Here is a 24,379-nt window from a genome sequence, read left to right on the forward strand (position 1 = left end):
TCGGTCGTGTCCAACTCTTTGCGACCCTGTGGACTGTAGCCTGCCAGGCTCCTCTGTCCATGGGTTTCTCCAGGCAAGAATACTGGAATGGGTTGCCATGCCCTCCTCCAGGGGATCTTCCCGGCCCAGGGAGGCGTTCCAAGAACTTCTCAGCCAGTCAGTCCCAGCGGCTGGACCCCCAAAGGGACAGGGACCCTCCAGCTCCCAGGGGGGCCGACACTTACCACTTGACCGCCAGGTTCTGCACCTCCCCATTCTTGTCCTCCAGGAGCCGGAGCAGCATCTTCACCACCTTGCGCTCGCTGTCCTCGTCCAGCTGGATGGAGTCCTTCTGAAGCTCTGACATCAGGTCACTGGTGGCCATGAACCTGGGCAGGGAGGGCGGAGGGGCATTGCCGAGCAGGCCACAGGCCCTGGTGACTTGGGCAGTACTTACAGTTTCCCCAGGAGCACACCTTGATACAAAGGGGCAGTCAAGAGCAAGTGGATTATCTGGGCTGTGGCCACAGCTAGGCCATCACAAGGAGTCCTGTGTGTGAGCATGTACTGACTTCCAGATTCTCTTGTTTGAATACAGCTGGGTCTACAGTCTATGATTTTTCCAGTAGTCGTGTACGGATGTGAGAGCTGGACCATAAGGAAGGCTGAGCACCAAAGAACTGATGCTTTCGAACTGTGGTGCTGGAGCAGACTCTTGAGAACCCCTTGGACAGCAAGGAGATCAAACCAGTCCATCCTAAAGGAAATCAACCCTGAATATTCATTGGAAGGACTGATGCTGAAGCTGAAACTCCAGTACTCTGATATGAAGAAGCCGACTCACCAGAAAGACCCTGATGCTGGGAAAGATTGAAGGCAGGAGAAGGGGACAATAGAGGACGAGATGGTTGGATGGCATCACCGACTCAATGGACATGAGTTTGAGCAAACTCCGGGAGATACTGACGTGCTACATGGGGTGGCAAAGAGTAGGACATGGATGAGCGACTGAACAATAGTTTCTGGTGACAGTAACTGGCTCAAGGCAGTGACAGCTGCCCTCTGGAGGTGGACACACACTCTCCAGGTCTGCAGGATCTCCCCAGGCCCACTGCACCTGCTTACTGGCTCTTGCAGGCACTTGATAGCAGCAAGGTGAGATGCTGTGAAGTCCAGATCAGAGAGTGGGCGACCCCAGAAAAAGAGTCAGGCTTTTGATTCCCCACCAGGCCTCCTCATGCCAGCCTGGTTTTCTAGCTTGAGCAAGTCAACCAAGAACCTCCTCCAGCCCTGTACCTCACAACCCACCAAGCCAAGCTTCCTAGGGCAAAATTGGTCACAGTAGGATTCCAGCCTCATCTTTGCAGGCTCAGACCTGCTGCTGGATGTCACAGTGGGCCCCAGGGCCCCTCAGGCAGGAGGGTGGTTGTCAGTGTCACAGCTGTTTATCTTTAACAGCTGGGATAAGCCTCAAGCTGCTGAGAGAAGGAAGGAGGTTAGGCTGGAGGCAAGGAGAGGGTGCCAGGGTTGACAATGCCCACCCCTGGGCCTGTCTGCTGCAGAAGCAGCAGCCAGGGTCAGATGAAGGAAGAGGTTTGGATATGAGCCAGGACAAGGCCGAGGGTATGGGCTCCCCAGGTGGCTCAGTGGTCCCTGGGTTGGGAAGATCCCCTGGAAGAAGAAATGGCAACTCACTCCAGTATTCTCGCTTGGGAAATCCCATGAACAGAGGAGGCTGGTGGGCTACAGTCCGTGGGGTCACCAAGGGTCAGACATGACTAAACAACAACAGTGACAAGGCCTGGGGTAGCCACATGAGCTCCTAAGTCTGTCCAGCTGAAGGGATGTTCAGAGAAGGCAGGCAGGACCTTGAAGCTGAGTTTCTGCTGCAATTCGTGGAGACCCAGCTCAGCCTAGCAACCCAAGAGATGTGCTCCTTTGCCCAAGATGGGCTTCCTGCTCTTTTCTTTCTTTTCCACCTACCGAACTCCTATTCATCTGCCAAGGGCCCAACTCAAATGTCCCAGTCTCGGGGAAGACTCCTCTCACCATCCTGCCCTATCCTCTACCCACAGTCTCTAAGCACACTTGGTCGCCCTGGACAGGAATTTCTCAGATATCCTGCACCCCTTCATTATAGCACCTCTTACACTGCACTGCAAGCTTGGTCACCAGTGTCTCCCCCATTTAATGTGAACTCATAGAGGCCTGTCAGTTCATCTCTGAGTCTCCAGGCCCAGCAAACAACTGGCCCAAAGAGGCCCTGAGGGAGCAGGGTGAGGGCAGGAGAGGAAGAAGGGTTAGAGTCAGCCCCTAACAGAGATCAGAGCCAAAGAGCTGTGTGGAAATCCAACCGCTGAAACCCATTCATCTGAAATATGCTCCAGCATTTCAGACACTGCCAAGTTCCTGCAAATACTCAGCTCTCAGACATATATTAATACATGTGTATATCTGTATGGTGGTGGTAAGGAAGGTAAACAGGAAAGGGTATAACTTGGTAGATAGGAGCTTGGGCACTGAAGTTTGGCTTTAAGTAAATATACTGGTCATGTCATTTATCACCCAGGTGACCTTGAGCAACTGGCTCCTCTCTCAGCCTCAATTTTTCCTTTTACAAAAATGGGAATTTTCTTTGCCCCATTTCATAACATCCTTGGGAGGTTTTAATGGACAGCCAGCTCTTAGAATGAGGCAGGTGAGGAAACTAGGCTCAGAGAGGTTGCAAGAACTGCCCAGTGTCACCCAGCAAGTCGGGAAAAGAATCAGCCTGCCACTCAGCTCTCCTGGCTCCTCAACCAATACTATGTTTTCAAGAAATGATGTAGCGGGGACTTCCCTGGTGGTCCAGTGGCTAAGACTCCATGCTTCCAATGCAGGGGGCCCCGGTTCCATCCCTGGGCAGGGAACTAGAACTCACACGCTACAACTAAAGAGCAAAGATTTTGTGTGCACCCACGGAGTGAGACCCGGCATAGCCAAATCAACAAAGAAATATTCAAAAAAGTGATGCAGGAATTCCTGCAAGACCCCTCAGTTTACTCGTTTCACTGCTGGAGTCTGAGTGGGAACAGAACAGCCCCCTGCTCACAGACTGGGGACTGGGAACAAGGGGGATGGAAGATTCCCTCCACCTGCCCGGGACCCCCACTTGCAGTCACCACCCGCCTCCAGGAGCCAGAGGACACAGTCTCAGTTTCATTTCAGAGAAACCCTAGAGGCGACTCAGCTGAAACACTGGGCCACATGGGTGCCTGGACAGCTGGTCAAGCAGGACCCAGCCCCCGTGGTATTTGGACTGTAAAAATAGACACCATCCTCATATGCTTGGGGGTGGTTTTAAGTGTTCTCAGGATCGCTGGCAGAGCAGACTGGACGGGCTTCTCAGGCTCCAGTTGGCAAGGCCAATTCCCTCTCCTGGAGCCTGGCCCCGAGGCCCCAGACGGTGGGGCACATCCCCTCAGCCACCGGCCGGCTGTGTGACCTTGAGCAAGTCACTTCACCTCTCCAAGCCTCTGGAGACCAGGAAGAACAATCACAACCATGCAGGCAGACGGGAGGACTGAATGAGATTATACTGGAAGGCAGGAAGCCCGGGACACAGAAAACATTCACTGAGGACCTGCGGTGTACCCAGAACAGCCTCCGGGACACAAAAGGAGAGTATACAGTCCAGTGGTCCAGGAGCTCCGGGTCTCCCAGGCTTCAGAAGAGAATGCAGCAGAAACATGGGACAGGCATTGGAGGCATCCCAAGGTGATGATGACTGAGTAGGAGCTATCCTGGTGAAGCAGGGAAATGAAGGGACAAAGAACTTCCAGGTAAAGGCCCAGAGCAAAGAGATGCTTCAGCCTTCTGACGTGCGCAGGATCACAACAGTGTCCCTGGGGCTTCCCTGCTGGCTCAGTGGTAAAGAATCCATCGGGCAACGCAGGAGATGTGGGTTCGACCCCTGGGTCGGGAAGATCCCCTGGAGAAGGAAATGGCAACCCACTCCAGTATTCTTCCCTGGAGAATCCCATGGACAGAGGAGCCCGGCGGGCTACAGTTCATGGGGTGACAAAAGAGTCAGACACAACTTAGCCACCAAACAGCAACAACAAATTAAGCATTCACCTGGTGCCAGCATCCCACGTATAGTTAACTCTTCACACCAACCCGCCAAGCGGGTTGCTATTATCCCATTTCACAGAGCTTCTGAGGCTCAGAGGGATTAAGCAGCTTGTCCACAATCACACCACCAGTAAATGGCTGGAGGCGGTATCTGAACCCAGGACTGTGGCTCTGAGGCTCTACTAAAGCGGGGAGTCTACTAAAGGGGGGCTGTGGAGGAATGAGTTGCTGAAGGCGGGGGTCAGAGCAAGAGGGCAGGGCCTCAGTCTCCTCCCCAGTCAAGAATCAGATAGCCTTGCCGAAATCTCATCCCCTGTGTTAGACTGACCTGGATGTGGACGCGGATTCTCCACTTCCTAACTGCGATGGCACATGAGCCCTTTCTGCCTCTGAGCCTCACTCTCCCCATCTGTAAAATGGGGTAAGGGACCGAATGCTCAATGGGTGGGCTTGGCTATCTCCTCTCTGAAAATTTCTTACAGCTCAGAGGGTCCAGAACAGGTTGTGTGATCATGGGCCAACCCTTTTCCCCCTGCTTGGGCCTCAGTTTCCCCAGAGGAGGAGGAGGTTGGACCGAAAAAGGGAGTGGCCCACAAACACGTAGAAGCCCCCATCCGAAGCATCACCTACCAGCGTCTGCAAAGCCACTCAGCCCAGCGCCCTCCTGCAGGCAGGGTCGGAGCAAACCCGCGAGGGGAGGGAAGGGGAAAGGGTACCCCTCTGAAATGCGGGGGTGGAGGGCTGCGGTAAGGTCGCTGAGAGGGGGTTAGAGCTGAGGGTCCCAGTGAAAAAGTCAGCCCTGGGGGCTGGAGTCCCGGGAAGGGAACGGGTTTCAATGCGGAGAAGAGGAGGCAGGAGAGGCCGAGGGCTTCAGCGTGGGCTGGAGAGGAGGGCCGGGGCCCGTGGCACACGCGGAGAGATGCAGGCTTGGGCAGAAACGCAAGAGGGGAGAAGCGGAGAAACCGGGTGGCCGAGGGCCGAGCGGCGGGACGGGAGGCAGGGGCTGAAGTTTGCACGGTGGGAGACGCAGCTGGGCTGCAGTCCCAGAGAGGGCCGGGCAGCGATCCGCGGACAAGGCGCCCCCCTGAGCTCCGGCGCGGGGCGCAGAGGCGGGGAGGGGGCGGGGAGGGGGCGTCTCGGGGGGCGGGGTGGAGCTCCGGGAGGGATGCGAGGCGGGGGCTGCAGGGTCCCGGGCGTGGAGGTGGGTGGAGGACCGGAGCTCCGGGAGGGGAAGGCCGGGGGTTCAGGGCGGGGCGGCCCGGCGCGGGCCCGGCAGCGGGCGCACCTGAAGTCCTTGTCGCTGGACGTCATCTTCTCCAGGAGGCTGGAGATGTGGAAGGCGGCGGTGCTCATGGTGGCTGCGCCGCGGGGCCGCCGGCGGGAGGGAATATGGCGGCGCGAGCCCCCTCCCCCGCCGCGCGCGGGCTGCGCTCAGCGGACAGAAATAGTCGTCCCCGCCCCGCCCCGCCCGCCAGCGCCGCTCTCGCCGCGGCCGCGGCCGCGGCCGCAGCTGCGGGAGGCGGGAGGCGGGAGGGGCCCGCCAAGGGGCTCGCGGATCCCTCCCCGGCGTCCTGGTCGCAGGCGAGGGCCCATCACCGGCTTGCACACTCCCGCGGACGGGGAGCTCACCACCTCTCAGCGGACAGCTCCTCCCTACGATTCCCGGTGCTACCCTGGATCCTGCTAGCGAGACACACAGTGACCAGAGAGTCTCAGGTGAGAGCCCCCACCTCGGTTAGTTCTGCTCTTGTGAGGCCTTGGCCAAGTCACTTGACCTCTCTAAGCCTCAGCTTTCTCATCTGTAGGCATTCCAGAAACAGGAGCTGCTACTGTCGGTCAAGCCAACCAGAGCATTTCCCATGCGGCCCACCCCAAAGCCAGACAGGATATGAAGGGTAGCACCCTGTCGCACCAGGCCTTCTGCCTGCCTCATCCAACCCTCAGGACAGCACTGCCGGTTTCTTCATCTTATACCCATGCAGCAGTGGCCAAAGAGGCAAAGGGACTTGCTGCAAGTCACACAGCCAGTCAATCTGGGATGGAATCAGGGCTGACCCCAGACTGGGCAGCAATTCTTAAATGAAGCTACACAGTTTCTCCACAGGTAGGTACAAGCTCAGGTGGGAGGATCTATAGGAAAACAAGGAGAGCAGCAAAACTTCTCCAAGGCTTCCCTGATAGTCCAGTGGTTACGAATCTGCCTGCCAATGCAGGGGGCACGGGGTCCATCCCTGATCAGGGAAGATCCGACATTCTTCGGAACAACTAAGCCCCTGTGCCACAACTACTGAGCCCTTGCTCTAGAGCGGTGCTCTGCAGCAAGAGAAGCCACTGCAATGAGAAGCCTGCATCCCACAATTGCAGAGTAGCCCCCACTCGCTGCAACTAGAGAAAGCCAAGCAACGACGAAGACCCAGCACAGTCAAAAATAAATAAATAAATAATATACGTATATATATATATATATATATATATATATATATATAATCAATTGTGTGTGTGTGTGTTTTAAAGAAATTCTCTAAACAGCCAGGAGGCTATTGGCTCTTGGAAAAGGGAGTCGTGTGTGCAAGACAACCCTGGGTTCAAATCCCCTCGAAGTTACTTCCTGACTGTGACGCCTTGGGATAATGACACAACTTCTCTGAGCTATGTTCGCCTCACCCTTGTAAGAAGGGGATAAAGGAAATCTTTATTTTATAATACATTTCCTGGATACCTGTTATTATGGGTTTCTGGGCTCCAGAGCAGCACTGTCCAACAGAACTCTGCAATGCTGGAAATTTTCTGTATCTGCACTGTCCCATAAGATGGCCACTAGTCACATGTGGGGCTTCCCTGGTGGCTCAGTGGTAAAGAATCTGCCTGCCAATGCAGGAGACACAAGAGATGCGGGTTCGATCCCTAGGTGGGGGAGATCCCCTGGAGGAGGAAATGGCAACCCACTCCAGTATTCCTGCCTGGGAAATCCCATGAACAGAAGAGCCTGGAGGGCCACAGTCCATGGGGCTGCAAAGAGTCGGACATGACTTAGCAACTAAATGGCAACAACCACAAGCTATTTATAATACTAAATCACGTTATGGCTGTTTATAATATTAAACCACTTCTTTCCGGGATGGAGAAAAATGTCTGGGCTTGAAGCAAACAAGGTTAAAATCTTGTTCTGTCGTATCTTTTTGTTCTGTCACATCTTTTGGGGAGTGAACTAGGCGGGCAGCTTGCTGGGGCAGCTCCAGCCCTGTAGGGGGAGCCAAGGATCCAAGCGGTGAATATTCCTTTGGGCGTGCTCAGTCATTTCAGTTGTGTCGGACTCTTTTCCACCCCATGGACTGTAGCCCTCCAGGCTCCTCTGTTCTTGGGATTCTCCAGGCAGGAATACTGGAGTGGGTTCCCATGCCCTCCTCGAGGGGATCTTCCCGATCCCAGGGATCGAACCTACACCTCTTACATCTCCTGCACTGGCAGATGAGTTCTTTACCACTATCTCCACCTGGGAAGCCCTGAGATTTCCTGTCAGTCTTTACCAAAGAGCCGGGCTGTTTGCTAAACACAGCGGGGATATGGAGGGAAACTTAAGAGAGATGTGGTGAAGAACAACTACTTTGTGAGAAGACAGAGCTGAATTTGAGTCGCCTCTAGCTGTGTGGGGGCTTCCATGGTGGCTCAGATGGTAAGGCATCTCCCACAATGTAGGAGATCCAGGTTCGCTGGGTCAAGAAGATCCCCTGAAGAAGGAAATGTCAACCCACTGCAGTATTCTTGCCTGAAAAATTCCATGGACAGAGGAGCCTGGTGGGCTACAGTCCATGAACTCGCAAAGAGTTGAACACAAATGAGCGACTTCACTTTCTTTCTTTCTAGCTGTGTGACCTCGGGCAAGTGACTCAGCCCCTCTGAGCTTCAGTTTCCACATCGATAACATGGAAATAATAGCACCCACCCAGGAAGGAAAAGCTCTTGGCCAAATGCTGGGCACACGGCAAACCTGCAGTGAACTGGAGCTGTTACTGTTTTTTTTATTGTTACAGCTTGTGGAGGAGACGTACACTGAGTCGGATGGTGGAGGGAAGGATTGTGGGAACAGAGGAGAGAGATGGGAAGTGTGAGCCCTGCCTTGAGGAGCAGATACATCCTCCAAGCAGAGAACTGGGCCAGTGTTCCAGACAAGCATGCTTGTATCCTCACAGTCTCAGGCTCCATCATAGGGTGCCCTGGGTCTGCCCCTCATACCTGCAGGACAGGTGTGTCCTGTGACATCTACCTGGGCTTGAGCGCAGTTAGACACTGCTCACAGGAGTGTCACTGCCCAGAGCTCTTAGGAGAATTCCCAGGCTGAAGCCACTGTGTCCTTCCGGCATGGGTGAGATTGTTCCAAACATTTGGGTCTTGGATCGGAAGATGATCTCAAAAGCCGTTTTTAAAATCTCCCTCCCTCCCTATTTCCTTCTTCCCCCTCTCCTTTGTCCCTCCCTCCTCTCTTCTTTCTGTTCTTTTTATTCATCATAAAGGTTAATGACTTGCACATTTATTAAAAGGATTTGATGACTACCTCCTCAAGAACAGAACTATACTTGGAAACCTGACAGCAAGTATGGGACAGGATGACCAAGGCTGACACAATTTACAGCTGGAAATTTTGCAGCAGCAGTTCCAGCCAGGAGTCTCCTGATACCCCGTCAGTTAAATACAGGCTTCAGACAAAGCAATGGAAGCCACAGTTCGGACACTAGGGTAGGACGAGACCACCTTTCTCCGGGTGAGTTCAGTAACACTACATGCTCAAAGACTGTTTTTATGGAAACGTCCTAATGTACACAGAAGTAGAAAGAATAATACTGATATAATAAACTCCCACGTATGAATCCCCTCACTTCTGCTGTTCTCCACATTGGTTAATTGTCCTTCCTGTCCCCCCCTCCCACATTTTCCCCAAGGCTGGAGTGCTTTTAAGCAAACAAATCCCAGACTCAATGTCCTGTCGCCAGTAATTGCTTCAGCCTGCCATGCCAACGGTTGACAGTTTTTTTTTTAATTTTTATTGAATTTGTTACAATATTGCTTTTGTTTTATTCTTTGGTTTTTTGGCCACAAGGTATGTGGGATCTTAGCTCCCAGACCAGGGATTGAACCTGCATCCCCTATGTTGGAAGGCGAAGTCTTAACCACTGGGCCACCAGGGAAGTCCCACGGTTGACATTTTTACATAGCTGCTGTGCCAACATCATACCTCACAAAAATAACACTAACCCTTAAATAATCTAATATTTAGTCCATATTCAAGTTTCCCAGATTGTGTCAAAGTTGTCTGTTGGCAATTCGTTTGTTAGAAGAGTGTTCACAAAATTCACTGGGCTCCGATTTCTACAACTATGGCATTACACAAGTTTTGCTTTCTGGATGGCCTATATGGGGCACAGACACAGGAAATGCACCCTGCCCCTTCTTAAAAGCTCCAGCTGTGTGCTGGACACAAGGTAGCTCACAGTAGACCCTCAAGATGGCCCTGCAAGGTGACGCTGAGCAGGTGCTCCCATCGATAGCCCCAGGACCCCCACTTCAGCTAAAAAGAAGTCCACTCTGATCTGATGGAATGCCTTAAATTTTACTTGTCAAGAGGATCTTTCTGCTTAAAAATAAATTAATTAATTAAAAGCCACCTAAATTGAGCCTGAATCCCTTATTTTGCATTTGTCAGAATGTCCTAGTGTGGATTTTTTCACCACTCACCACCCTCTTTAAATTTTTTTGACAGGTACACACTGTTTTATTTATTAATGGCTGTGCTGCATCTTCATTGCTCTGCGAGGGCTTTCTCTAGCTGCGATAAGCGGGGGCTATTCTCTTGTGGAGCACGGGTCTAGAGTGCAGGCTCAGTAGTTGTGGAGCACAGGCTTAATTACTCCATGGCGCATGGAATCTTCCTGGACCAGGTATCCATTTCCCCTGCACTGACAGGCAGATTCTTTACCATTGAGCCACCAGAGAAGTCCACCCACCCCCTTTTTGTGAAAAAAAATATATATAGCTCTTTGTTCTTTAGAGGGGGCATTGAAACACTGGCATCTGAGGGTCAGAGGGCTCTCAAGATGACTAGGTCCAACTTCTGCCTTCAGCTGCAGAGGTTTTCCATAGGCCCATTCCATAGTTGAAACAACTGAGGCCTGGAGGCCCAGGGTGTGTCAGGCTTAATCTAGATGTAGAAATGTTTTCAACTCCATCTCAGATTGCCTCAGATACAGCCATTGTTTCTTAATGAATATGGAGTTGCAAAGGCCAGAGGCTACCTCTTCAAATGTAGATTTAAAGAACACAGACAGGGGCTTCTAAGCTGAACACATACAGGGGCTTCTAAGCTGAACACATACAGGGGCTTCTAAGCTAGATTAGGTTGGAGTTTCTCCATGGAGGAGTGAAAAAAGTCCTGCCTTGGAAGTTAGGGAAACCTGGGTTCAAGTCCTGACTTAGCCATATTTGTTACATCACCCTGAGCAGTCCTTTACCCTTCTGATTCTCACTTTTCTCATCCATGAAATGGGGCGATAGTCCCTGTTTAGAGCATTCATTTAAGAAATGTTTTAAGATGATTAAGACAGGCCCTGCCGTCAGAGGCATCCATTTGGTGAGTAAGTAAAAACTCACGTCAAGAACTGGGCTCGAGCGTCCCTGGTGGCTCAGTGATTAAGAATCCACCTACTGATGCAGGAGACACGGGTTAGATCCCTGATCTGGGAAGATCCCACATGCTGCAGAGCCAGCAAGCCCGTGCGTCACAAGTACTGAGCCTGTCCTCTAGAACTTGCACACTGCAGCTACTGAAGGCTGAATACTCTAGAGCCTGTGCTCCAAAACGAGAGGCGAAGCCACCGCAACATGAAGCCTGAACACCACAACTAGAGAAAAAGCCACGTGGCAGCAAAGATCCAGCACAGGCTAATTAATTGATTCATTAATGACAATTAAACAAAAAAAGAACCAGGCTCCAAGGTGTCCATAGTAGGGGCACGTTCTCCACCCCCCTACACCCACAGGGCATCACTCTCAGACCAGACCCAGGAAGTATCTGGGGAGTTTCCATCCGCCTGAGGGATCCCAGAGCTTCATTACAAATGTGTCAAGGCCTAGGAAGGGCTGACTACGTCCAGGCACCACCCCGAACACTTCATACAAATAATCTCACCACGGGTGGGGACAGCCATCGCCCCCATTTTGACGAATGTGGAGACTGAGGCCAAGCTGTCAAGCTGTGTAACTGTTGTCTCCAGAGTTCACGTGCCTGCTGAGTCAGGGGGCCCCCCGCCACCCCGGTTGTCAGTTCTGGAATGCAGGGAAGCCGGATGCCACGCTCAGCTGCTGAGCCAGCTCCCCGCGGCTGTCAGCCATGCCCACAGGATGGTGGGAGGTTGTCCCATGAGTCACTCCCCCGACATACACACAGCAGTGAGGTCACCTCAGCATGGAGCTAAGTTGGACTTCCTTATGCCTCTGGCAGCTCTGTCGTGGCCTGGGAGATCCACACATGGCAGAGAGGTAGGAAATGCCCGGAGGTCCTCCTTCCATCCTTCCGGAGGTCAACTCTTATTTGCTCAGAGAGAGGAAGTACCCTCACCTGGGACTGCTCTGTACTGTGTAGTCACTCCATTGTGAGGGACGGGACGTCACTCCGTTCGTTTTTTTCCAACCCCATTGACTGTGGCCTGCCAGGCTCCTCTGTCCATGGAATTTCCCAGGCAAGAATACTGCAGGTTGCCACTTCCTTCTCCAAGGGATCTTCCCCACCCAGGGATCGAACCTGCGTCTTCTGCTTGGCAGGCAGTTTCTTTACCACTGAACCACCTGGAACTAGAAGATAGTAAACACAAGGTATTGACTGGGTCTTATGAGCACTACTAGATGCCAGACATTGAAACCTTTAAATGGTAGAAGGTATAATGTAGCCCGTTGGTTCTTAAATGTGAGCAAGCACCAGAATCGCCTGGCGTGTTGGAGCGTGGCTAAAATACAAATTGCATTTCCCACCTCCAGAGTTTCTGATTCATTAGGACTAGGATGGGACTCAAGACTTTGCTTTTCTAAAAAGGAGACAGGTGATGCTGATATTGCTGGTCCAGAGACCACATTTTGAGGATAACTGATTAGTTCAACTTCCTTCCACTTGCTTAATGGTGGTTCTCAAGTTTATTTTTCCGGGGACGGAGAACTCATTGCGCATTCTGTCAACCTATTTCATTTCTAGATAGTTTTTACTGTGAAGATATGACTTGTGTGTGTACTTGTGTTGTGATGAAAACTAACCCTCTTGGCTCTCTCCTGGCCCATTCTCTCTGCCTCTGGACTGCATGGTCTCATCACAAAGGAGCAAGTAGAGGGTACAGGAGACTTGCAATTAGACCAAATTCTACTTCACCTGCACAGTCCAGAGCCACCAAGCCCTCTCCATTCTCCCCTCTAAATCAACAGTGGCCAACAGGAATATATTGTGAGGGAATTCCCTGGTTAGGACTCTCTGCGCTCACGGCTGAGGGCCTGGATTTGATCCCTGGTTGGCGAACTGTTTTCCCACAAGCTGCATAGCCAAAAAAACAAAACACACACACACACACACACGTATGTATTCACTATATGTGTATATATAGATATATATATTATATAATTATATATAATATATATTAAACATATAGAATATAATATATATATAATAGGTGCTCAAATATATATAATATAAAATATAAATATAATATATAATATTATAATATATATGATATATATTATAATATATGTTATATATAATATACATTATTTATATAGTTAAATTATATATATAATATATATTATATTGTATTATATATTATATTATATTGTATATTAATATAATTATATATATAATATAATATGTTATTATATATAATATTATATATTATATATAATAATTATTATTATACATACAATATTTATATGTATAAGTACATATAATATATTAGATATAGTATATTATATATATTATATTATATATATCACATATATAGTACATAGTATATAATATATAATATATATTATAGTATATATTATGTCATTAATATTAATAGTAATATGTTATATATTATATATATTATAATATATAATATAATATTATATTATTATATATTATACAATATATAATACACATATATCACTCAGTCGTGTCTGGCTCTTTGCGACCCCATGAATTGCAGTGCTCCAGGCCTCCCTGTCCATCACTAACTCCTGGAGTCTACCCAAACCTATGTCCATTGAGTCGGTGATGCCATCCAGCCATCCCATCCTCTGTTGTCCCCTTCTCCTCCTGCCTTCAATCTTTCCCAGCATCAGGGTCTTTTCAAATGAGTTAGCTCTTCGCATTAGGTGGCCAAAGTATTGGAGTTTCAGCTTCAACATCAGTCCTTCCAATGAACACCCAGGACTGATCTCCCCTAGGATGGACTGGTTGGAACTTCTTGCAGTCCAAGGGTCCAAGGGTCAAGAGCCTTCTCCAACACCACAGTTCAAAAGCATCAATTCTTCGGCGCTCAGCTTTCTTCACCGTTCAAATCTCGCATTCATACATGACCACTGGAAAAACCATAGCCTTGACTAGATGGACTTTTGTTGGCAGAGTAATGTCTCCGCTTTTAAATATGCTATCTAGGTTGGTCATAACTTTCCTTCCAAGGAGTAAGCGTCTTTTAATTTCATGGCTGCAATCACCATCTGCAGTGATTTTGTAGCCCAAAAAAATAAAGTCTGACACCGTTTCCACTATTTCCCCATCTATTTCCCATGTGCGGATGCCATGATCTTAGTTTTCCGAATGTTGAGCTTTAAGCCAACTTTTTCACTCTCCTCTTTCACTTTCATCAAGAGGCTCTTTAGTTCTTCTTCACTTTTTGCCATAAGGGTGGTATCATCTGCATATCTGAGGTTATTGATATTTCTCCCGGCAATCTTGATTCCAGCTTGTGTTTCTTCCAGCCCAGCGTTTCTCATGATGTACTCTGCATATAAGTTAAATAAGCAGGGTAACAATATACAGCCTTGACGTACTCCTTTTCCTATTTGGAACCAGTCTGTTGTTCCATGTCCAGTTCTAACTGTTGCTTCCTGACCTGCATACAGGTTTCTCAAGAGACAGGTCAGATGGTCTGGTATTCCCATCTCTTTCAGAATTTTCCACAGTTTATTGTGATCCACACAGTCAAAGGCTTTGGCATAGTCAATAAAGCAGAATTAGATGTTTTTCTGGAACTCTCTTGCTTTTTTGATGATCCAGCAGATGTTAGCAATTTGATCTCTGGTTCCCCTGCCTTTTCTAAAACCAGCTTGAACATCTGGAAGTTCACGGTTCATGTATTGCTGAAGCCTGGCTTGGAGAATTTTGAGCATTCCTTTACTAGCGTGTGAGATGAGTGCAATTGTGCGGTAGTTTGAGCATTCTTTGGCATTGCTTTTCTTAGGGATTGGAATGAAAACTGACCTTTTCCAGTCCTGTGGCCACTGCTGAGTTTTCCAGATTTGCTGGCATATCGAGTGCAGCACTTTTACAGCATCATCTTTCAGGATTTGCAATAGCTCAACTGGAATTCCATCACCTCCACTAGCTTTGTTCGTAGTGATGCTTTCTAAGGCCCACTTGACTTCACATTCCAGGATGTCTGGTTCTAGGTGAGTGATCACACCATTGTGATTATCTGGGTCGTGAAGATCTTTTTTATACAGTTCTTCTGGGTATTCTTGCCACCTCTTCTTAATATCTTCTGCTTCTGTTAGGTCCATACCATTTCTGTCCTTTATCAAGCCCATCTTTGCATGAAATATTCCCTTGGTACCTCTTATTTTCTTGAAGAGATCTCTAGACTTTCCCATTCTGTTGTTTTCCTCTACTTCTTTGCACTGATCACTGAGGAAGGCTTTCTTATCTCTCCTTGCTCTTCTTTGGAACTCTGCATTCAGATGGGAATATCTTTCCTTTTTCCTTTGTTTTTCGCTTCTCTTCTTTTCACAGCTATTTGTAAGGCCTCCTCAGAGAGCCATTTTGCTTTTTTGCATTTCTTTTCCATGGGGATGGTCTTGATCCCTGTCTCCTGTACAATGTCACGAACCTCTGTCCATAGATCATCAGGCACTGTCTATTAGATCTAGTCCCTGAAATCTATTTGTCACTTCCACTGTATAATCATAAGGGATTTGATCTAGGTCATACCTGAATGGTCTAGTGGTTTTCCCTACTTTCTTCAATTTAAGTCTGAATTTGGCAATAAGGAGTTCATGATCTGAGCCACAGTCAGCTCCCGGTCTTGTTTTTGCTGAATGTATAGAGCTTCTCCATCTTTGGCTACAAAGAATATAATCAATCTGATTTCGGTGTTGACCATCTGGTGATGTCCATGTGTAGAGTCTTCTCTTGTGTTGTTGGAATAGGGTGTTTGCTATGACCAGTGCGTTCTCTTGGAAAACTCTATTAGCCTTTGCCCTGCTTCGTTCTGTACTCCAAGGCCAAATTTGCCTGTTACTCCAAGTGTTTCCTGACTTCCAACTTTTGCATTCCAGTCCCCTATAATGAAAAGGACATCTTTTTTGGGTGTTAGTTCTAAAAGGTCTTGTAGGTCTTCATAGAACCGTTCAACTTCAGCTTCTTCAGCGTTACTGGTGGGGGCATAGACTTGGATTACCGTGATATTGAATGGTTTGCCTTGGAAACGAACAGAGATCATTCTGTCGTTTTTGAGATTGCATCCAAGTACTGCATTTCGGACTCTTTTGTTGATCATGATGGCTACTCCATTTCTTCTAAGGGTTTCTTGCCCACAGTAGTAGATATAATGGTCATCTGAGTTAAATTCACCCATTCCAGTCCATCTTAGTTCGCTGATTCCTAGAATGTCGACTTTCACTCTTGCCATCTCCTGTTTGACCACTTCCAATTTGTCTTGATTCATGGACCTAACATTCTAGGTTCCTATGCAATATTGCTCTTTACAGCATCGGACTTTGCTTCTATCACCAGTCACATCCACAACTGAGTATTGTTTTTGCTTTGGCTCCATCCCATCATTCTTTCTGGAGTTATTTCTCCACTGATCTCCAGTAGCATATTGGGAACCTACCGACCTGGGGAGTTCATCTTTCAGTGTCCTATCTTTTTGCCTTTTCATACTGCTCATGGGGTTTTCAAGGCAAGAATACTGAAGTGGTTTGCCATTTCCTTCTCCAGTGGACCACATATATATATTTTTTATTGTATTATATTAGAATATATTATATTATAAATTGAATATATTATATAATATATATTATATTATAATTATATTATAAATTATATTATATATATCCAATATATAATATACATTATAGTATATAATATATATATTATATTTGTATATTATATGTATATGTATATATGTATATTATATATATTATATGTATATGTATATGTATGTATATGTATATGTATGTATATGTATATGTATGTATATGTATATTATATGTATATTATATATATTATGTATATTATATGTATATATATACTATATGTATATATATTATATACATAATGTAATATATATATTTGTATTATAAATATTATAATATATTATATACATAATATAATATATATAATGATATTATAATGTACTATATATATTGTAATATATTATATATAATATATATCATATACTTTATATATATTATATAATATATATTATTTTATAATTTTTATAATATAGTATAATATATTATATTGTTATATGTTATGATTATATTATTTTATATTATATATAATATATAATACATATAATATATTATATTATATATTATGTATATATTATGTATAATATATTATATAATATATTATATACCTTATATAATATACTATATACTATATATTATATTATAACTATTATTATAATATAATATAATGTTATATTATAAAATATTATATTGTATATTATATTACATATTATACATTATATTATATATTATAATATAATATATTACATTCTAATTATTATAATTATTACATTATATATTATAATATAACATATTATATAATATATTGTATGTTATAATAATTATTATATTATATATTATATAATATATATAATAATATATATTATACAATATACATAATATATAACATATATATAACTATATGTATAATTATATATATGTTATATATTATTATATATTTTATATTAAATATATTATTATATATTATACATATTATATAGTATATACATGATATATATTATATATATCATATAATATATATTATGTATAATATATATTATTGTATATTATATAACATATATAATATAATATATAATTAATTACCAATTACATAATATATAATAATTAATATACAATTAATATTTAATATTAATATTTAATAGGCTTGAAAATCCAGCGTGTATTTTACACTTATATACATCTCACCTCTTCCCAGTCACATTTCAAAGGCTCCAAAACCACACATGGCTGGTGGCCACTGTTTTGCACAGTGCAGTGCCCCTGTCCCTATGCCACTGCTCCAGCTCACCAGGATCCTGTCCCTCATGTTTTGCCTCCCAGTCTATAATACGGCCACCAATCATTGGTCTGAAACGTAAGAGTTGATCGTACCCCCATCACCCTCAGGATAATGCCTGATCTCCTTGATGTGGCTCCAAGTCCTCTCTCTCTTTCCCTTCTCCCCTCCTCTAGCTCTGAAGCCCCCCACTCTCCCACGTTACTGAATTCAGTTGCAGATCCTCAAGACAATAGTGCCTCTTATCTCTAAACCTTTGCACACTTGGTGCCCTCTACCTCTAAGCTTTTGCACCCTTGGACTACCCTTTCAGGTCACTCTCTCATTCAACAAAATTTATCAAGCGCCTACTATGTGTTGGACACTGTTCCAGATTTTGAAACAAACAAATACATAAGAAGGAAGTATACATAACAAGAAAATAGTGTGTCTGATGCAAGGGAAAGGTGGTGCTGGTGTTTACTACTATATACAGGGTGGTCAGGGAAGGCTTCTTGGGGACGGTGACATTTGGATAGAGAGACCTTAAAAAGTGAAGGAAGGAGCAAGGTGGCTGTCTGGGAAAAGCACTCTAGGCAGAGGGAACAGCCAAGGCAAAGGCTCTGAGTAGCGAGGGCCTGACTGGAGTGTTTGGGGCACATTCTGGGTGGCTGGGGCAGAGTGAGAGAGGACGTCATAGGAATTAATGTCAGAGAGGGCAAGGAGTGGGTGGCACATAGTACAGGGCTGTGTAAGAATAGAAGTTAGTAAGGGGGAGTCCTGGGAGTGTGCTGAGCAGAGGGGGGACATGAGCTGACTTGGGTTTTAACGAGATCCCTCTGGCTACCCTGATGAGAACAGATAATGGGTGGTGGACAGGAGCAAAGAGACTAGTGAATACCAGGGTGGTTGCAAGGAGATGGCATGAAGAGGCTGGATTCAGAATATGTTGAAGTAGGGCCAGCAGGGTTTTCCAGAGAAGTCAGAACCAGAGTATGAGAGAGCAAAGAGTCAAGGATGATTCTAAGGATGACTCCTGAGCTTAGATGATTCCTCTTCCAGGAGGCCTTCCTGGGAACCCCCAGCTGCCTGGGCCTTGCCTTCATGGAGACTGTCATGGCCTGTCTCCCTCAGGGAGCTACCCAGGGCAGGGTAGGACTTGTTTACTGTCTTTCTTCCAGAGTGTTTGAGAGGTGAGTGAGAGAGGCAGGCTGAGCTGGGGTTAATTCTGGCCTCAACTTTGAGAGGTCAGTCCCCACCCCCCACCCATTTGGGATCCACAAGTCAGTAGATATTCTAGCCTTTGCCTAGTTTCCTCACCGCCGGAGGGCATTGCCATCCCCACTCACAGGAGTCTCTCAAGGGAACCATGAGCCTAGGGCCTCCTCTTCTGCTGCTGGCCTAACCTCCGTCCTCCGGGGGAGAATCAGGTTGGCCCACATGGCTGTGCCCTGAGTCAGCCTCACCCATGGCAGGGAGTAAGCGGACCTAGGACGGCGCTTGACATAGCCAGAGTGGTGCAACAGGCCCTGAAGTTAGACAGCATGGCCATGGCTCCGGGGGGAGGAGACAAGGGTCTGGGGGTGCAGCCGCCCCATCTGCCCTCCTGGCACATCGGGGTAAGAGTCAGGTCAGACAGGAAGGCTGGGGGCCGACAGCACCGCAGCAAGGAATGCCACGCCGGTGAGCATGTGAACCTGGGGCCCCCGGCGCAGCGCCAGGCCCCGCCCCTGCCCAGTGCCAGGCCCCGCCCCTGCCCAGTGCCAGGCCCCGCCCCTCCCCATCAGGGGGCGGGGCCACTCCCTCCGCCCTCCTCCCCCGCCCCTCCCGCGGCACCCGCAGTCCAAGCTCGCCTCGCCTCCAGCGCGCCCCTTCCTCCGGAGCTCAGGTTTGGGACACGGGGCGCCTGAAGGGCGGGGTGGGGGTATTCTTTTCGGAGTTTTGGGGAGAAATAAGCTCTTCAGCAGCCCTGACATTCTGTGGTTCCCGGCGGGCCTGAATTTGAGTCTCACTCAGGGGTTTCCCAGTCAGGTGAGCACCTCTGTCTCCTCTGGAGAGTCAGGGGAGAATGCACTTCTCCTCCCCGTGCTGGGAGGGTCCCGCCGGCCCACTCCGGGTCTGTCGCTAACTTGCTCTGCGGGGCCTTCAGAAACATTAAAACCTCAGCTTCCCCATTTGTGAGGTGAAGGGTCTGACTAACTCTCGGAAGGCTTCGCCCCCCTCCGCCTTCGTGGGACCCACAGCTTTGGCAGGTGTTTCCTCACACACGCCCTCCCCTTCCCTGCAGAAGCTGCCCTGGCCTCGGGGCTCGAAGGCATCTTTGAGGAAAAAGTAATGAACGGAGATCTGGGGGAGGGGGGAGCCCCGCTGCTGTCAGAGGCTCACGGGGCGGGGGAGGGCCGGGGGTGCGGCCGAGAGGGAGCCCCCTTTCCCCTCACCTGTGCGGAGAGCATCCTGGCTTCTCTCCTGGGAGGCGGCTTTTGGGCCGGAAGCCAGCCCATTTTTCCTTTCACTGGGGACGGGAAAGATTATGGTCTGGGGCTTATCATTTTGACCTGGTTTGTTTAGAAACTGACAGAAAAGTCACGTCGGGAGGGTGTGTTTGTCCTGTTTGGAGTCCAGGCAGATCTATACTAATGAACCACCTCCTGTCTCCGCGTCTCCCTGAATTTGGGCTGGCGCAGCCTTCTGAAAAACTAGGGTCCTTGTGCCTTGAGATCGTTGCCAGGTCACCCTCTTAGGGGATCGTCTCCCACATGCTGGCCACATACCAGGACTGGGGACCCTGCTGGTCATCGCGGATGGAGGCCTTCTTTCATTTTCACAACAGCTCTATGTGGGAAGTTCTCTTTTTTTAAAAAAAAATTAAATAACTTTATGGAGATATCATTCACATGCCATAAAATTCACCTGTTTTAAAGTGTGCATGTCAGTGGTTTTCAGTTTATTCACCAAGTTGTGAAGAAAGTGAGTTTCAGTTTATTCACCATTGTCTAATTTAGAACATTTTTATCCTCCCCAAATAAACCCCATACCCTCTAGCAGTCACTCACCATGTCCCCTTCTCCCTGGCAACCACTAATCCACTTTCTGTTTCTATGGATCTGCTTATTCTGGACATTTCATGTAAATGGAATCATACAATAGGGGCTCTCTTCTGACTGGCTTCTTTCTCTGAGCATAATGTTGTCAAGGTTTATGCATGTTTTAGCGTATGTCAGCACTTCATTCCTCACTATGGTTGAAGAATCTTGTATTGTGTGATGATATCACATCTGGTTTATTCATCCATCAGTTGATGGACATTTGGGTTGTTTCCACTTTTTGGCTATTATGAATAATGATGCTGTGAACATTCATGTACAAGTCTTTGTGTGGACATAGGCTATCGATTCTCTTGGATATAATACCAAGGACTCTCTGGGTCTTATGGTGAAACTGTGTATAACATTTTGAGGAACTCAAACTGTTTTCCAAACTGACTGCACCATTTTTACATTCCCACTGACAATATGTCAGGTCTCCAAATTTTCCACATCCTCCCCAGAACTTGTTATTTGTATTTCATATTTTAGCCATCCTAGCAGGTGTGAAGTGGTATCTCATTGTGGTTTTGATTTTCACTTCTATAATGACTAATGATGTCAAGCATTTTTCCATATGCTGTTGTCAATTTGTACATCTTCTTTAGAGAAATGTCTGTTGAAAGCCTTTGGGTATTTTGAAATTGGATTGTCATGTTATTGTTGAGTTGTCCATGTGCCTATTCCAGGGGAGATTCTGAGGCTCTGAGACTGGGGGAGACTTGCAGTGATCTCACAGTCAGTGGTCGGTAGAGGTGGGAAGTGAGTCCAGCTCTGTCTGATATTCAAGAAGCAGCAAGCTCTTTCTCCTGCTCTGGATGCCTTTTGTCTGGTCTTTGCTGTTGCCAATTGTGTGTGTGTGTGTGTGAGAGAGAGAGAGAGGGAGAGAGAGACAGAGTGAGAGAGAGAATGTGAGATACTGCTGGGAAAAGATAGAGAGAGAGAGAAGACAGAGAAACTGAGAGCATCTGGGATGAGAGAATGAGAAAGAGGAGCCTGACCCGGCTCTGGCTGTTTTAACAAGACACCCACCTTGGAGGGTCAGAGCCATGGAAAACCTTTTCAGAGTTTTTGGTTTCTTCCCATTAATTTTCAAACGTTGCGGTAGTTGTTGTGAACCTCAAAAAAGTTTACTCAGGAGCACGCTTCTCACTAGTTTTTTTGTTCCTAAATCTGAAACAAATCTAATTAGACCCCCAACCTAAACAGGGAATAGCATCCCCTAGCGTCTAGCTGGGCCTAAGAATCTGGACCAGTGTTCATCAGACTTTTTGATAACCCTCTGCCCAAGAAAAATGTTTAGGCACCCCAACATATATATATTTATAGATTTAGAAATTATATACAAGTTGTTATTGTTCAGTTGCTCAGTCATGTCTAACTCTTTGTGACCCCATAGACTGCAGTACACCAGGTTTCCCTGTCCTTCACTATCTCCTGGAGTTTGCTCAAATTCACATCCATTGAGTCAGTGATACTATCTAACCATCTCATCCTCTGTTACCCCTTTCTCCTTTTGCCTTCAAACTTTTCCAGCATCAGGGTCTTTACCAATGAGTCAGCTCTTCACTTTCGGTGGCCAAAATATTGGAGCTTCAGCTTCAGCATCAGTCTTTCCAATGAATATTCTCAGGATTGATTTCCTTTAGGATTAACTCGTTTGATCTCCTTGCAGTCCAAGGGACTCTCAAGAGTCTCCTCCAGCACCACAGTTCAAAAACATCAGTTCTTCAGCGCTCAGCCTTCTTTATGGTTCAACTCTCACATCCGTATGTGACTACTAGAAAAACCATAGCTTTGACTATACTGAACTTTGTTGGCAAAGTGATGTCTCTGCTTTTTAATAAGCTGTCTAGGTTTGTCATATACAGGTACTGCAACCATTAGTTAATATCTCAAGGCCCAACATAGTATATTCAGAGTGACTTTCCATCACCAACAACAGTGAATGGAAGTTCACCTTTTAAGGAGTTTTCTTACCATGATTTCAGTCAGCAACAGTGTGTGTGTGTGAGAACCTGTTCATTATTATTTTCAACATTAGGGTGGCTGCTGTAGGACTTGAACTAGGAGCAGTGGTGGGTCTCTTCCACACTTTTCCTGTGTCTGGCTTGTACTTTCTTGATTAGCACTATCTCCTTCCGTGGTTTCTTGACAGGGACTCTTTGAAGCCACTTGTCCACACTACAGGGGCTGATTCAGTTAAAGCTGCATTGTTTGATCCTAACCCACCACCAGGACACAGCAATATAGGGCAATAGGCTGACCATGGAGGAATGGAAGATATGGCCACAGCAGACCTGTCTGCACTGTGGGCTTCCCTACTGGCCTCTAGGGACCCCACTTAGTAGACATGGCGTTGGGTGTCTGATATATGGCCAAGTGTGCACATCAGAGTTGAACTATGTACTCTTAACTATTTTTAGCTAAAAGTGAAGTAGAAGTAGGGCTTCTTTGGTGACTCAGTGGTAAAGAATCTGTCTGCCAATGCAGGAGACACGAGTTCAATCCCTGATCTGGGAAGATTCCGTATGCCTCATTGCATCTAAGCCCGTGTGCCACAACTATTGAGCCTGTGGTTGAGAGCCCAGAAGTCACAATTACTGAAGCTTGTGTACCTTATAGCCTGTGTTCTGTAACAAGAAAAGCCACTGCAATAAGAAGCCTGTGTGCCACAACTAGAGAGTAGCTTCCACTTGCTGCAACTTTGAAAAAAGCCTGCACAGCAACAAAGAGCCAGCAAAGCCAAAAATAAGTTAATTAAATTTTTAAAAAGTTAAGTAGCAATAGATGAACTGATATGTCCTTCTTGTGCTTTGGAGATTATTATTTGAGAGACTAATAGATTTTGAGCTAAGGACATCTAAGCCCACCACTGCCACGCCTCAGCTTGCCACCTCTCATGCGGGGTGCTCGTGACCACCTGAAGCAGCTATCATTTTTAGACAGTTTTTCCATATATTGAGCTGGCATCTGCCTTGGTGACTCCCCAAGATCCTGACTTCTCCCTCTGAGCCCACAGCCCCACCTGGTCCCCCTGTCCTGGAGGAGCCCTGCAGAGACCTGGGGACAATGACCAGGTCTGTTTATGCAGTGCTCATCCTTAGGCTGAGCAAGTCGGACATGGCTGAGCGACTAACACACCTGCTCCTTCATGCAATTCTCTTGGATGTAGTCTCCACACCCCCCACATTCTCTGAATTATCTTGATTTGTCCAGACTCTCTTCTATTCAGGACCCAAGATTGAGCCCTAAGATAGGAGATGGTAAGGTAGAGGTCACCTTTCTCACCATGGACTCTGTGCTTCTATTAATATAAACAAAGGCTGTGTTAGTTTTGCTTTGTCAAGTCTGACTCTGCGACCCCATGGACTGCAGCATGCCAGGCTTTCTTGTCCTCCATTGTCTCTTGGAATTTGCTCAAACTCATGTCCATTGAGTCAATGATGCCACCCAACCGTCTCATCCTCTGTTGACCCGTTCTCCTTTTATCTTCAGTCTTTCCAAGCATCAGGGTCTTTTCCAGTAGTGAGATCATTTTACTGTGTACTGTCTTATCCATGGCCCCAGGTGAGCTCCAAAACCCTCAGTGAGTGACATTATTTTCTGTCTCAGAGATGAGAAAAAAGGGCCTAGAGAAGAGAAGCAATGTGCCCAGGGGTTGGTGGCAGGGCCCAGCCAGGCCCTC

The 24,379-nt window shown here is 46.9% G+C and overlaps 2 protein-coding genes and 1 long non-coding RNA gene across 16 annotated transcripts in view; 2 read left to right on the forward strand and 1 right to left on the reverse strand.

Annotated features, from left to right (window-relative positions):
* The window catches only part of CAND2 (cullin associated and neddylation dissociated 2 (putative)), a 29,468-nt gene extending 23,958 nt beyond the window's left edge, over window positions 1–5,510 (reverse strand). For 6 of the 12 annotated variants that reach the window (XR_014064359.1, XM_081526349.1, XM_081526341.1 and 3 more), the window contains exons 1-2: window positions 5,378–5,510; window positions 225–368 (exon numbers count right to left, since the gene is read on the reverse strand). Coding sequence is in view for 11 of the 12 variants with exons in the window: in XM_081526349.1 (XP_081382475.1) it covers window positions 225–368; window positions 5,378–5,445 (212 nt within the window). In the remaining variant the exon portion in view is untranslated. Of the gene's footprint in view, window positions 1–224; window positions 3,950–4,420; window positions 4,502–5,377 lie in introns of all 12 variants that reach the window. The other 6 variants (XM_081526348.1, XM_081526342.1, XM_081526347.1 and 3 more) reach the window with 4 other exon arrangements.
* LOC145520271 (uncharacterized) lies at window positions 5,330–9,757 on the forward strand. The gene is made up of 3 exons (XR_014064360.1): window positions 5,330–5,808; window positions 5,898–6,196; window positions 7,957–9,757. It is a non-coding gene; the product is annotated as an uncharacterized LOC145520271 (long non-coding RNA).
* A 9,691-nt stretch (window positions 9,758–19,448) lies between these two features.
* TMEM40 (transmembrane protein 40) overlaps window positions 19,449–24,379 on the forward strand; it is a 43,933-nt gene continuing 39,002 nt past the window's right edge. For all 3 annotated transcript variants that reach the window (XM_081526378.1, XM_081526380.1, XM_081526381.1), the window contains exon 1: window positions 19,449–19,496. The gene's annotated coding sequence lies outside the window, so the exon portion shown is untranslated. The remainder of the gene's footprint in view (window positions 19,497–24,379) is intronic.

Source organism: Giraffa tippelskirchi, chromosome 9, assembly GCF_054371585.1.
Source record: "Giraffa tippelskirchi isolate mGirTip1 chromosome 9, T2T-mGirTip1v1.2.pri, whole genome shotgun sequence".
Taxonomy (NCBI): Eukaryota; Metazoa; Chordata; class Mammalia; order Artiodactyla; family Giraffidae; genus Giraffa; species Giraffa tippelskirchi.